The 14,426-nt window shown below is 42.4% G+C and overlaps 1 protein-coding gene across 1 annotated transcript in view; it reads left to right on the forward strand.

The window, feature by feature from the left end:
- Positions 1-616: 616 nt before the first annotated feature.
- Positions 617-14,426, forward strand: part of Ca10 (carbonic anhydrase 10) — a 490,106-nt gene continuing 476,296 nt past the window's right edge. The window contains exon 1 of the mRNA XM_029546545.1: positions 617-1,260. Coding sequence (XP_029402405.1) covers positions 1,200-1,260 — 61 coding nt within the window. The 5' untranslated portion in view covers positions 617-1,199. The remainder of the gene's footprint in view (positions 1,261-14,426) is intronic.

A 14,426-nucleotide genomic window follows, 5' to 3' on the forward strand; every position in this document is an offset into this window, starting at 1 on the left:
GGGTCCCGGTCGAGGCAGTGGCCTGAAGTGCTGACTCCCAGCTACTGCTCCTTATGTCCTCGCTGCCCTCCCCGGGACGGACTTTTTGCCTCCGCCCCCGGGTGCCTGGCCGCCCCGCTGACGTGGGGACTCCGGGCGGCGGCACGGACGCTCACCTGGCCAAGCCTTCTCCTCCCCCTCCTCCTTATGCTCCCGCCCCCACCTGCCCTCCTCCTCTCCAAGTGGGAAGGCGTCGGGATCCGTAGGCGAGGAAATAACGACCCCTGCAGTTGCATTGCGGAAAATCTCGGCGGCGGTGCTAGTTGCGGGCGATGGAAGCGAGGCAACTGCGGGGTCTGGGGAGCCCTGGAAAATAGCAGAAAAGCGGAAAGCGCGCGTGCAACGAGGGGAGTCAGTGAGACTCCCGACGCACCCCAGTCTCGGGAGCCTAGCCTTGGGCTCGGTGTCCTGGAAGCATCGCCTGAAGCCAGCTTGGAGGCGGCGGGCGGCGCGAGGACTTGGGGAGCAGGGAGGGTCAACGGAGGCAGCTGGTGACCTGTGTTTGCGGGCAATAATCCCCGCTTCTCTTTCTTTCTCTGTGTGCGGTGTCTGCTCCTCTCCCCCCACCCTCCGGAAGCAGGAGAACTGGCATGATCGGAGACAGCAGCCACCCTTTGACCATGCCCCGGTGAAGGGGGGCGGACTTCGAGGGCAACTTGTCGCGGACTACCTGGCCTCAGCTAGCCTACCGAAAGAGAGCAAGAGCCCGGAACTCTACAGCTCGGCCCAGCGGGGGGCTGTTGTCTATGTCTTCTTGGGGCGCCCGGCGGTTCGGGGTCTCGGTTTTGCAGGAAAAGCCCAACGCTGTTGGCTTCAGGTGGCTGCCGCCGCCGCCGCCGCGGTCGCCGCAAGTGCCGTTTCCGCCACTGGTGAGAGGAGCTGAGACACAAGAGCGGGGAGACCTCCGAGGCAACGAGGCATCGGACATGTGTCAGCACATCTGGGGAGCACATTCGAAGAGCCCGAGGGGAGATTTGCCGAAACAATTCAAACTGCGTTATTGATCTTGGGGGTGCCTGTCCCTGGCTGGCTGTCGGGTGGGAGCGCGAGTGTGCGCTCTCTGGAGAGAGTGTGCGTGTGTGTATGTGTGTACCGAGTCGGGCTCCCCCCTTCCCCCCTGTTTTCCCGTCGAGTGATGCACCTGGAATGAGAATCAGAGGATGGAAATAGTCTGGGAGGTGCTTTTTCTTCTTCAAGCCAATTTCATCGTCTGCATATCAGGTACGGGACCTGCTGGGGTTGCTGGCGGGGTGGTGTGTTCTATAGTGGTGTTTAGAATGTGTGGGGGTTTTATCCTGTGCAGACTTAGGGCGGGAAGCAAGGAGGTGGCACGGGCCTTTTTCGTTCTGTGGCTTTGCTATCTTATGAATCAAAGACCTTCTAAGCCCAAGGGTGTGGGTGTGTGACTCTGTGTGTGTGTGTGTGTGTGTGTGTGTGTGTGTGTGTGTGTGTGTGTGTGACTCTGTGAGTGCGTAGGTGTGCTGCTATGGGTAAGATCTTTGGCGTCCTGGAAGGGAGAAGGGATGGAGACTGAAAATGAGGAGGCAAATGGGTGTTGATTTTCAACTGCTTTCCTGGCTGAGAACTCTGGCGCCGAAATCTGAACCTTGGTTTCCCCCACCCCCAACCCCTGGCTTCCAAAGTTCCCAAACTCAGTGGTTCCTGCTGGCAAAATGGATGCAGAGCCTTGCTTTGGTATCTAGGCACTTTAAAGGGACTGCGGGAAGATGCGGGACTGGGGAATACCCCCCACCCCTCCATCTACCTTCTCCAGATGCTGAAGAATGTATCCTGGTGTCTGAAACCCAGTGGCACAGCCCTCCCACCGCAAACACACCTGAAACAATACAGTATTAGAAATGCTGCTTTAGATTAAGGTCTTAATTCCCAGTAGTAAGGCTGTGCTGGCTCAGTTGCTGATCACAGGCTACTTGTGCCAGCTTGTGGCTTTTTTTTTTTTTTTTCCCAAATGAGAATCCAGGGTGGGTGTTGAGGTGACTAAGGCAGGGTTTGTGCCTGCCTGTATCTTAGTATCCTGTGTTGGGAGGAACTGTCATTTCCAAGATGTATCTTGTTTGGTGCAGGAATATAAACTTGGAGGGAACTATGTAGATATTCCCCAGTCCTTTGGCTCCTCCCATCGACCAGCACCCACTCCGTTTCCCTTGCACCTGCCATTTAAGTGCTCAGGGTGTAGCCCATTTGCGGTTCTCTCTTCTGCCTGCATTCCCTCTGCAGAATTAGGGACTGAGCCAACTTCCCATGAAGTCTCCATAGGTAGATGAGCAGGAGCCCTGCCTCTTTGAGCAAACCTGCTTGGGCAGCTTTGGAGTAGGACAGGTTTCATGCCTCCTCCTTTAGCTTTGCCAGTCCCCACCTCCTAAATCAGACCTGAGTCTGGCTATTAAAAACCCTTCTGTCTTTTCTTTACTTTGGACGCAGTTCTAAATACTGCTGTTTAATTTCAATCTCTTCCAAAGGCAGAATGGGGATCTGTTATGCGAAATCATGTTTGGAGCTTGACCACCCTACTAAAACACATGTCACTGTAATACTTTAGAGAGTTATGTCCATATAGTAGAAAAGGGAAGTCTGGGGTCATTCCCTTTTACACAGAGTGGAAATTCTTACTCTACTGCACACAGTAGGAATTCTTACTCTATTGTACTCTGTCTTCCAGTATAAATATTGAGGTGACTTCTGAGAATTTATGAATCCTATGACCAGGGGTAGATGGGGTGGCATGTCACAAAACCATATTATACATCTTTTACTGCATCTCTCCCTTTCTCTTGTTCCATATCATTTCACTACCTAGAAAATATACTTTTACCGCCTCTCTCTGATGTCATAATCATTTTCAGAAGAGCCACTTGAGTTCCTGTAAGACTGAATAAAGCATAACATTGGGTGAGGGACTGGACTTCCTTAAGAATCCTGTTAGACCCCAACCTCAACCCTTAATCAGGCCAGGCAATGAGATGGGGGGAGGGGTCATGCTGAGCAATAGTCTGTTTTTAGCCTCAGAGTTATTAGTGGGATACCTGTCATGGTTGCATTTGATTTGGTGTGTCAGCAGCTAAATTATTCAGCTAGAAACATGAGGAGGAGGTTATTTCCACCCCAGAAGTGTGTGTATGGAGTGTGTGGTCTCTCACATGTATTTACCAAATAATCATCATTGCGATGTAATGAGGAGGATAAAAGTGTAAGCACAACCAGCCGCTATTAACAAGACAGAAAGCTAGGCTTCCACTCAGGGTGCTCAGCTAGGATCTTCATTGATGTGCACTTCATGGAGATGTGCAGGCAAAGAGGCAGCGTGTGTTTACACATCGCACAGCTGCCTTCAGAAGCCCCCCTCGGCCCCTGCAGCCAAGGGGTTTTCTTCCTAGCAGCACAGCTCCTTCTGGTGAAGTTCATGTATGTCTGAATTATGATTAGTGAGATAATCATGACTCACAATTGCCACAGTTTGGGGACTTCAGCTCTTCTCTTGCCATCTGACAGCCCAAGGGATGCGCAGGAATGGGAGGTGCCGAGGTTGAGTAACGATGCCTCAGAGAGGCCTTCCTGGGTCTTTCATTTCTGTTTCTATGATTTGCAGTTTTAATTTACTCATGAATGAGTTTTATCAAAAGGAACAAAATCCTCTGATAACAGAATCCACTGTCGTACATTTTGAAATATAGATGGGAGGGGGGTTGCTTTTTCACCATCTGAGGGTGAGCTTCCCTGGCCAGTAAAGGGGTGCTAATCCGGATCACATTACCAGACAGTGAAGGATGAGGCATGGTTAGGTTCGACTTCATTATTGAGGAGCATAGGCTGGGAAAGGCCAGTAAAACCTGCAGCAAAAACATTTTGCAGGAAGAAAATACTGGTGGTAACTTTGCCTATGGAAGATCTGTGGAATGGACTACATTTGGTAGCCTTTGCTTTCAGGAACACTTTGGACCTTGTAACTCAGCATCTTATTAACCCAAGGTCCCAACCCTCATGCACACAGACACACACACGCACGCACACACGCACGCACGCACACACACACGCACGCACGCACACACACACACGCACGCACACACACACACACACACACACAGAGTGGGGGAGAGTTTGTTTTTTCTATCCTTTATTTGGCTATGTCATATAAAATATAGAAGCTCAGGCTTGGTCTGTTTCGTTGCTCTGCTGAAATAATCTGGTTGGCATAAGGACTAAGAGCCCATTTGGCCAGGGTTACCTTGCCGCTGAAGAAGGAGCATGCATATCGTCCACTGGAGGGATCATACCAATTTTGGCAAGTTAGCACTAGCACCACAGGGCTTAGAAAGGAATGCCATGGTCAGGAAACATAATGGAAATGTCATTTGGCTAAAGATGCAAGGGAGCAGGGATCTGTAAAGAGACCAGGAAGGGAAGAAAAGGGTAAGAAGGGTGAGAGGAAGAGAAGAAAGGAAGGGGAGAGAGAAATGAGAATGGGTGTTTTTCCTCTGTGCTAGCTAGAGGACCATTCCCTTTCTGCAAAGGCAGCTCAGCTCAGTGAGAATGGATGCTGAGCATCACAAGAGGGAATTTCCTGGTCCAAAGACAGCTGCCTGATTGAATTCGTACATTGTACTCTGCTTCCCCACTTACATAACTTCACCCTGTGCCAGTTTGTTCATGAAAACAGCAGTAGCCATTTAATTATGGGACAGCACCACACATTTTAAATTAAATGTAGATACTTTGATTTGATCCTTCTTAGATTTTTGAGAAGGGTGATTCTATAGGCGGGGCAACCAAAATCCACAGAGGTTTTGGAGAATTCGCATCCAGATCTGAGTAAAAATATCCATATATCCTTTTAAGTTTTGGTTCAATACTTTTCAAGTTTGATTTTTTTTTTTTACTGTTTATTTGATTTTTAGAAGTTCACTATGTCTAATTGAAAGAATAATTCACACTAAATTAATGTTATGCTTCAAGGACTTGGAAGTAAAAGTTTAATGCAACTTATACTGTAAATTTATACTGGAAAGTTAAAAATGCAGTAACATAACACTTGAATTGGATTTAAATCTATCCATCAGATGAAACTATTACCCAAGAATCTCTGGAATCTTTTAATCATCATTCACTATAAGGAAAGGATACTTCGTACTTCACATACTCTTTTTCTAACCTAAAAGTCAAAATTGTTTTATGTACAGAAAAGAAGTAATAGCAGGGTGCCACTTATTATATATGCTTAGATGAGATGATAAATGATATTTAATCATTTTTCATTTAGCATAGTGTCTGGGACCTAGCAAGCAGACACTAATATCAACTATCATTTATTTTCTACAAATGTTACTGTATGTAGAATTGATTCACATAGAGAAGAACTTTTCTTTCTTCACTGTTGACTTCAAGAAAAGCAAGAAGAATTATCAGTCAAGGGACTATGGGGATGACTCATAAAGTCCTTACTGCACAAGTGTGAACACCTGAGTTCAGGTCTCCCGCAATCCTGTAAAAAGCCAGACACAGTAATGTGAGAAAGGAAGTCAAGCAGATACCCTGAGCTCACAGGCAGTTTAGCTGTCTCAGTGAGCTCCAGGTTCAGTGGCAGGCCAGGTCTCCAAAAATAAGATGGAAAGTCATTGAGGAAGGCACCCAATGCTGACCTCTGATAATCCACATACGTGCACATAAACATCCATGTGCATATGAATTCATACCTACATATATATACATACATATACATTACACACAAATACACACATACATATAACACCAACACACACACACACACACACACACACACACACAGTAGCTAGCATATTTTGTAACGTAGAGCACAGATCCCACATTCAAGAAACTCTTGAGAAACCAGAAGTGTATCTTGATTGAACTTCTCACACAAACAAGTATGAGAAGACAAGTAGCATTAGATTTTAGTGCATCATTAGGAATGTTCTGTACTTGTTCATTTTTTACTCAGCATTGAGCGAGACAAGGCTTGGAGAATCTTATATATCACCCAGTCACCTGAAGTCCTTCTTACCAAGGTCAACAGGTTTCTTCCACATCCTTCTTATATATTATGTTATAAATCAGTATAAACTCCTCTTTAAAGTTCTTCCTAAATAGAAATCTGTGTATACATGACTTGAAATATAATATTCTATTAGCTAAAATTAAGCCCTTCTCCAACAGGATAATTGTGTCATTAGCAATATGATTTCCTTAAACCAGTGGTTCTCAACCACCCTAATGTTTTGAACCTTCAAGACAGTTCTTCATGTTAGGGGTAGCTGACCCCTACCATAAAGGTATTTTTGTTGCTACTTCATAACTTTAATTTTTCTACTTTTATGATATCTGATATGTGGCCCCTATTGAGTGTCATGACCCATCGGGTGAGAATTAGTGCTTTGAAGTATTTTGCTGTGTGAGAATTCATAGGCAATGACAGACAACCATCATCCAAGATGAAAGTCTCCAGGCAGTGAATGGAGAGAACCATACCAAGTAATAGAAAATCCCAAGAGTGGAAGAGAAATGTCAATGTGGAGAGGTCTTCCCTTGGGTGCAGAGAAATTGATTAACTGACAGCTGAAGACACCAGGACCGAATACCTATCTCATGACCTGCATTAAGTAGTTCATATTTGGATTTGAGGCTTCACTTTAGAGGAAATCCAAATGTCATAAGTCTGTAAGACAAGTCATTAAAGAAGGACTATGGATGCTAGAAGGCTCACCCCACAGCCCAACTCTACTCTAACCACATACATGGTATAGGCAATTGCCTTAGCTTCTTAGTCTTGGGTCCCTTACCTATAAAACACCGTATTTATTTGCCTTGTCTATTTCTAAAAGATTATTTGAACCAACATCAGAAATGATAAAGCATCCTTCAGGCTTTGCATATGTAAAGTGCTTAAATTATTGGATGATCCAAGATTAAAACACAGCTATAAAAGCAAAGTTGAGAGGCATGTGGAGAACATGGAGTGATATAAAACTATATGAAAATACTTAATTGCTTAGGTGTAGTTTAGTAAAATGCATTAGTGTGTCTAATGTTAGAAAGCAGTAGAAATGATATCCAATTGTCTAACACTATAGCATAAATGCTATAGATGGGGAAAACTTGGCTGTGAAAGAAAATGAAGATGGTAGATTGGTGTTTGACTGTGGAATCAATTAAATGGAGATCACATTAGCAAAGAAGCAGGTATGGGTGAATGCTCAGGAAAGAATACCACAGCAGAAATCCAAGGTTTGCTTTGAGAGACACTGGGGTATCAGGAAGAGCCCTTTTAGGAAGCTAAAATACTAGAAAAAAACAGGGTACAAACACCATCTGAGATTCTCTTAATAATATGTAGCTTTGCATTAATTCAGTGAGTTGAACTCATTTCATACCAGTTCTCAATTCTACCTCCTTTGGGTCTCAAGTTACTGTTGACAACTTCATGTTTCTGCTCTACTTGGCATGGCTTGTGCCTATTTGAGATCATAGACAATTCAGGCTTTATGCTGTGGAAAGAGTTGAGCTTTCTCATCTACATGGAGAAATGCAGAGTTGACCCTACCTGATGCTGTAGTTACAACAAGGAAACTATGAAGATAACAAAACAGAATTGGTTGAATGCGTAGCCTAATATCTGGACTACAACAACAATGGGCCAAATTGTGCATGTGGGAGAATTAGCATAGGTTGTGGAACAAACAGAAGCCCACACGTGAAGGACAAGTTTGTCAGTCATGCTCTAGAAGGTTATTATGTGGTAGTGTTGGAGAAATAAATTTGGCTCGGTGGGACAACCCTTTTTCATCTGTAAAGTGAGAACTGGAGACATGCACAAACAATCTGCCCTTGTGTCTGGCAGTAGTTGCACAATGAATTGAAGCTATCCCCTACAAATAACCCTACTTCAGTATGACTGATCTAAATAATAAACATTGCTTCTTCTAATGCTTGAAAATGTTTTTTGTAACTGCCATGTAATCCTTCAATCATTTTCTCTGTGTTCAATACTGTTCAACACACACACACACACACACACACACACACACACACACTGAACAACTGATTTTTCTAAGTGTTTTATATGATAATGAATACTGCATGTTAGAGGTTTATAGACTATACTGCGAGTGTGAAGGAAAAGCAGTTAGTTCTTGGTGTATAAAAGTGAGGAAGGGTAAGATTTATAAAGATGAAAATATCTGTACTAGAAAACAGCTTGAAATTTCAAAGTAAAGAGCAAGATAGAAGAGGAAAGCCATAAGGAAATAAATATATGTTCATAGCACAAAGCAAAAATGTCAAGAGTGATGTGAACTGGGCATATGAACTCAAAAGTTTAAACAATTGACTGGAACTAGGGTTACAAAACAAGCTGCAGTCGCAAGATGAAATGTTGAGGCCTTAGTATTTTTTGTTACAAGGAGCACAAGGAAAAATATGTAATCTATTTTGTGTGTGACTTACACAATACATTTGTACTTTGAATATTGGAAGCAATAGCCTAGAAACCAAACTCTCTCCATTCCTCACCACCTTTATTCTTGATGACAGAACACACAGAATTATCTTTTTAAAATTTCAGCCATTAGCAATTTAGTGAGTTCCAGCCTCAAACAAAACAAATACCACAAAACAACAACAACAGCAACAACAACAATAATAATAACAATAACAACAAAGCCCCAAATCCAGCAACAGCAAAATCCCTAGCTTCCTAAAGCAGTTATGTCAGTAGGGAACATTCCAAGAGGCAGGCTAAACACAGCGAGTCATTTTCCTAACTGTTGGAGCTCAGCCTTACCTTGATGCTTTTAACCCTTGGTGTTTGCCTAGTAAACAAATGAAGATATCTTGACATTGGACTTGAATAAGAATGATTGTATTTGTTAATTAGATAAAGGCAAAGAAGGAAATATCTACATATACATTTGTGTAATGGAACTTTAGGTTATACAATAGATGCCACCCTTGCATGAAACAGTTGGTCTGGCTGCTACCCAATATTCCTTATCAGTTTTACCTAACTATACACAACTCTTCTCTCCAGTATATTGCATGTTCACTTGGGAAAACATGTTTATGATCCACCAAATTACAAACTCATTGTATCCTTTTAATAGTACAATTACTATGACAAGGATACCTGTCACCTATCTATATATCTCTATCTGTCTATAATCTATCTGTATCTGTCATCTATCATCATTATCTATTTATCTACAAATATATAAATACATACAAATATACAGACCTAAAAAATAAAAGAGTTTTCTTTGTTCACTTCATCATACAATGTCTATTGAGCCTGCTCTAATCTTTCCAGGCATTTGGAATCAATCAGAATGAGTCAAACACTGAATTTCCCTGCAAGAATGTATTATACACCAAGAGATGAATTTTCAATTTGTGTGGTAAATATTTTAAGAAGGATTAAAAATAGTGAGAACAGAGGAAGAATATCTGAATCATTTTGCAGGTGGGGGCAGGTAGGGAAAAGAGGGTAGGCACCATTAGGAGGCTTGGGCTGAGTCTTGATGTTAAATGTTGGTTTGGAAGATTTGTGCTGATTAACCAGGAGGGGTGATATGGATGGAGCAGCTGTACTGGAACCATATCTGCAAAAGCAGAACAATGAAACGGGTCACTGTGAGTTCAGTGGGTGTCATAAGGGCAATATGATAACTAGAGAGTGGATGAGGTCAAGATGGAAATGTGCTTAGAAAGTATGGCTTCAATAACAGTGACACGTGGCGAATGAATAATGATGATGGAGAGAACTGTCCAGTGCCACTCTGTGTCCGAAAGGTCTCTGTTTGAGACTCAAGAAGTGTGTGGTGCCTGATCACTCACTTCATCGGGAAGAGACTGGTCAAGAAAATGTTTATGGCACTGGTTTAGCCATGCCCCATTTGGCTGAGATCACTAAGCATTTTCCAATGTTGTTTCTGGTTCCAGATGGCTTCCCAGAACCTTTTGAAGAAACTCAGGTATAGAGTACAGCGTTCAATCTCCTTATACAGTTTATTACTAAGCTTCTATACTTAAGAGAAAACATCCAGAAATCTATTCATCTACCCATATTTTGGAACATTTCAAGCAGCGCCTAATTTATTTTATTATTGAACACTTCCTTCCTTTTTGTTTTTTCAGTTTTCATTGCAAGTAATTTTAAATACAACCTTAAAGGATTTCCAGCATGTAAAGTTTGGGGGGGAGGGGAGGATCTTCCAGTAATGACAAGGAGTCTAGGAGTGCCTTTATTGCAAAGCCATGTTCTTTATTAGTGGGATTTCGCTGTTAATAGGGTATCCGAGGTTTGGGGTTGATTACATTTGCATGAAGGAACCATCAGAATGGCAGGGGAGAGATTATCCGTGGTTAAAAAGGAGGTAGCCTACAAATGACTTTGGGAAAGGTGACCGTTTTGTCATAGCAGATGCAGAATTCATCCTTAACTCGGTCCAATACTTCATGCCCAGTGGCTTAAAAGGGACGGCAGTAGGAAATGAAGCCTGTGACTTTCAGTTCAGTTTTTCAGAGCCAAGTTTTGCTGGCTCTGCAGCACATTTGGCAGTGATGTCAGAGTTGGAATAAACACATTTACTGGAGGATATGAGTCAACATATTTCCATTCTGCTCCTCCCCTCTGTGTCCTCACTACACACACTGCTACCTTGTACCCTCAGTGAAAATAATACGGATGGCAGAATTTACTGAGTGAGCACAGCCCCTTCCTCTGAAGTTGGGATTAGCAATGAATGACTCATGGGGCTCTAAAAGTCAATGCGTGAGGAAACATATTTAGAGCAGGTTTCTTAGGTTTTGCTTTCTTTTCCCAGTGTTTAATATGTTTGGCTATTCATTAAACAAAAGGTAATGAAAGGATACCTCATATAACGTGGCAGCAGTCCAAGCTATGGTAAAATGTAGTGAACAAAATACATTGACATTGGTCCTTGGAGAATGCACATGTCATGATGTACAAGCATTGTAGTTTGTACTTCCCATTGCCCGGTCCAGTGCCTGACATTTGGAAGTGGTCCTATAAATTAATTAATCATTAATCATATGATTAATTACATTAATACCTATCAATTAATATGTAAATGAACAGAAAGGAGTGATTTAGAATTACTTCTTGACTTCATAATAGAATAAGAGACCAGTAGTGTCATAGGAAGAAGAGGTAAATCGGATACCTGTGTCCAGTGTCCTCTTGCTTCTACTACCTGTTTCTGCTGGTGGATTTTCAAATGTACAAGAAGTCGGAGAAGAGAGGGACAGCCTGTTGGATATTTTTGGCTTTCTTTCTCAAATTGAACTCACAGGTTTGCTAGACAGACCATCCTTATTTGAGGTAGGCACTCACTAACTCGTATTTCAGCTCTTTTGTGTCCTGTGACACCAGAGTAAAGACACAAACTTCTAGATGCAGGGATTCAATATTGTTACTTTGTTGATGTCCTTTCTGTCCCTGGTAGAGGGGATGTCATGTTTTTCCATCATGGGAGAAATTAGCACATCAGGGAGCACACTGTCCTACTAAACTATTCAGGGGTCCTCCTTTTGACCCTTGATACAGATAATTACAGGAAATGACTGGTGTCTATGGTGTTTTCAGACTTGTGTCAACAAAAATGCTATTTCTCACATTATTTTCCACACTGCCATGTTTAAACCTGGCAAAAGTAACTTAAGGAAGGAGTTCTTTTTGGCTCGTGGTTCTGAGACAGGGTCCACTGCATCCGGGATGCCATGGAAATAGGAATATGAGGCAGCTGGTCACATTCCATCTGTTGTCATGAACCAAAGAGTAATGGATGCTGGTACCCAGCTTGTTCTCTTGTTTTTTTAGGTATTGGAATTATTCCCTGTGCTGTCCTCATTCAGGGTGGGACTGTCCCACCCCAATTAACCCATATTTAAATGCTCCCTCACAGGCACATCTGAGGTTTTTCTTCCAGGTGATTCTAAACCTTGTCAAGTTGATGACTGATATTAACCAGCATATGAATGCTCTGGATTTTTGTAAATAAGAGTAGAGGATCTGACTACTTCTTACTGGAGAGAAGAACTTCCAAGAGCCTTGGAGCTGAAGTAACAGAGTGGAGCTGCTGTCAAGGGCAGGCATCCCCACCTGATTGATCTTAGCAAGTATGTGGAAATGACCACCTGGATCATTTGGTTGCCGTGCTATTTTAATTATAAGAAAGGGGAGAGTTTAAAGACAAAGTGTTCTTCTTGTTAGCATCTGAACCCTGGAATATGAGGTCAGGAGACAAAGCATCTGAGGGCATTCTTATTCCACTGCTTGCCCTGGGTATGAATAGTGATGTGTTACCTTGTCATCTAATTCACCATAATAACCCAGCCCTCAGCTGTTGTGACTCAAACCCCTGTAGAATAAAATAAAAAGTGAAACTCGCACACGTGCGCGCGCGCGCGCGCACACACACACACACACACACACACACACACACACTATTTGCAACAAGTCCAATCCCTGATGTTTCCTTCTGGAGAAGTTCTTTTTGGCTCTGTAGATTGGATTAGTGCAGTATTGGGCCTAAATGACAGCTACCTCCAGTCTTGGAGATATGAGTGGGTGTGGTGTTTGATGTTCTTTCTCCTGCTTTTGAAATAGATGGGACTATGTCAAGTAAAGTGTTTTATTGTGCTACAATTATAGGTGAGGCATGTGGAGGGAACTAATGAGTAAATGCTTGTTAAGCACCTACTATTTAGGTTAATTGTGTATTCAAATGAGATGCTCTTCTTTCATCTCTGCTGGTTTCGAGGCAGAAATTATAGAAGTGTTTTGCAGCCACAAACCTGATTTACACTGCAACTCACTGGGTTTAGTTTAATGTAAATAGTGAATAAGTCTCAAAAAATCTAGGAAAGATATTCGGGCCCTATAGACAAAATTTGTTTTTAACCAAAGTTTGAAGATTACAACTTTCCTATATACATGCTTTTGAAAACTTTCTTTCTCAAGTATTTTCTCATGTGGCTTCATTACTGCAGCAGTTCAGGAAATCTTGGATTCAGATAAATCCCCAAGCCAATGACATAAGACTTGGAAGCTTCTTGCTCACATGAATCGTCCAGCAGCCGTCAGCATGTATGTGTAGCAGCCTGGAGTCTTCCAGCCTAGCTTTGTGGCCAGTTCAGGGCAAAAGGTTTGGTGAATAGTTAGTGCCTGAGTTAGGGTTCTATTGCTGTGAAGAGACACCATGACCATGGCAAGTCTTATAAAGGAAAATATTTAATTGGGGGCAGGCTTACAGTTCAGAGCTTCAGTCCATTATCATCGTGGCAGGGAGCTGGCAGCATGCAGACAGACATGGTGCTAGAGAGGCAACTGAAAGTTCCTTATCTGGATTGGCAGGCAGCAGGAAGAGAGAGCAAAACTGAGCCTGGCTTGGCCTTCTGAAACCTCAAAGCCTACCCCAGTTCCTTCAACAAGGCCACACCTACTTGAACAAGGCCACACCTCCCAATAGTTCCACTCCCTGAGCCTACGGGGACCGTTTTCATTCGTATCATCACATTTGGCAAATAATATTTCTTGTTATATTTTTAGAATAATCTAAGCATCTAAAATAACATCTTTTAATAATTATTTTCCACTGTTTAGTGATGGGTTGTTTCAAGTTTATGTCTTTTTGTTAGCTTCTCATATCCATAGATCATTACCTCTGTTGAATTATTTCCTTAAACTAATTCTTACAAATTGTAATTCTCCCTCACAAAATTCCATCTGGTTTTACCATTATAACCTAATTATAAACTGTTCATAAGCTTCCAGATATACACCCAAATTTATATTTGGCCTGAAGGTGTATATAGTATGATGAACTTCCATTGTTTATTTTAATAATAATATCCCTTTCCCTGAAAGCTACTTAACCAAAACCAAATAGCTTTGGCATTAAGATGCCACTGTAATTTGCAAGTCAGACCAGAGACAGAAACTGCATCTAAGAGAGCAGACCCCTCTTGGGTCTAGAAGTTTGAGACTTGGGTAATATCCCTGGAACATATTTTTATTAATATACTGGGTGCAAGAGAATAGGCTGATTTGCAGAAAATATTAGGATGGGAGTTTGGACCTGACATAATTACTGTTAGCTTGCTAGTTCTGTAGGGTGGAGTCAGTCACCCACCACTGCCTTGATTCTCAGTGTTCTTTAAAGTTGCAATCCTAACCTATCTGACATGGGCACTGTTAAGAGTGTTAAGAGGATCTTACATTGTTTTCATTAATACTAAATGTTTCTAGGTCTTGAAAAGTCAAAGTAGCAAGCATTAAAATTTAGAAATATCTCGTGTGTGTGTGTATGTGTGTGTGTGTGTGTGTGTGTGTGTGTATAATA

Source organism: Mus pahari, chromosome 14, assembly GCF_900095145.1.
Source record: "Mus pahari chromosome 14, PAHARI_EIJ_v1.1, whole genome shotgun sequence".
Classification (NCBI taxonomy): Eukaryota; Metazoa; Chordata; class Mammalia; order Rodentia; family Muridae; genus Mus; species Mus pahari.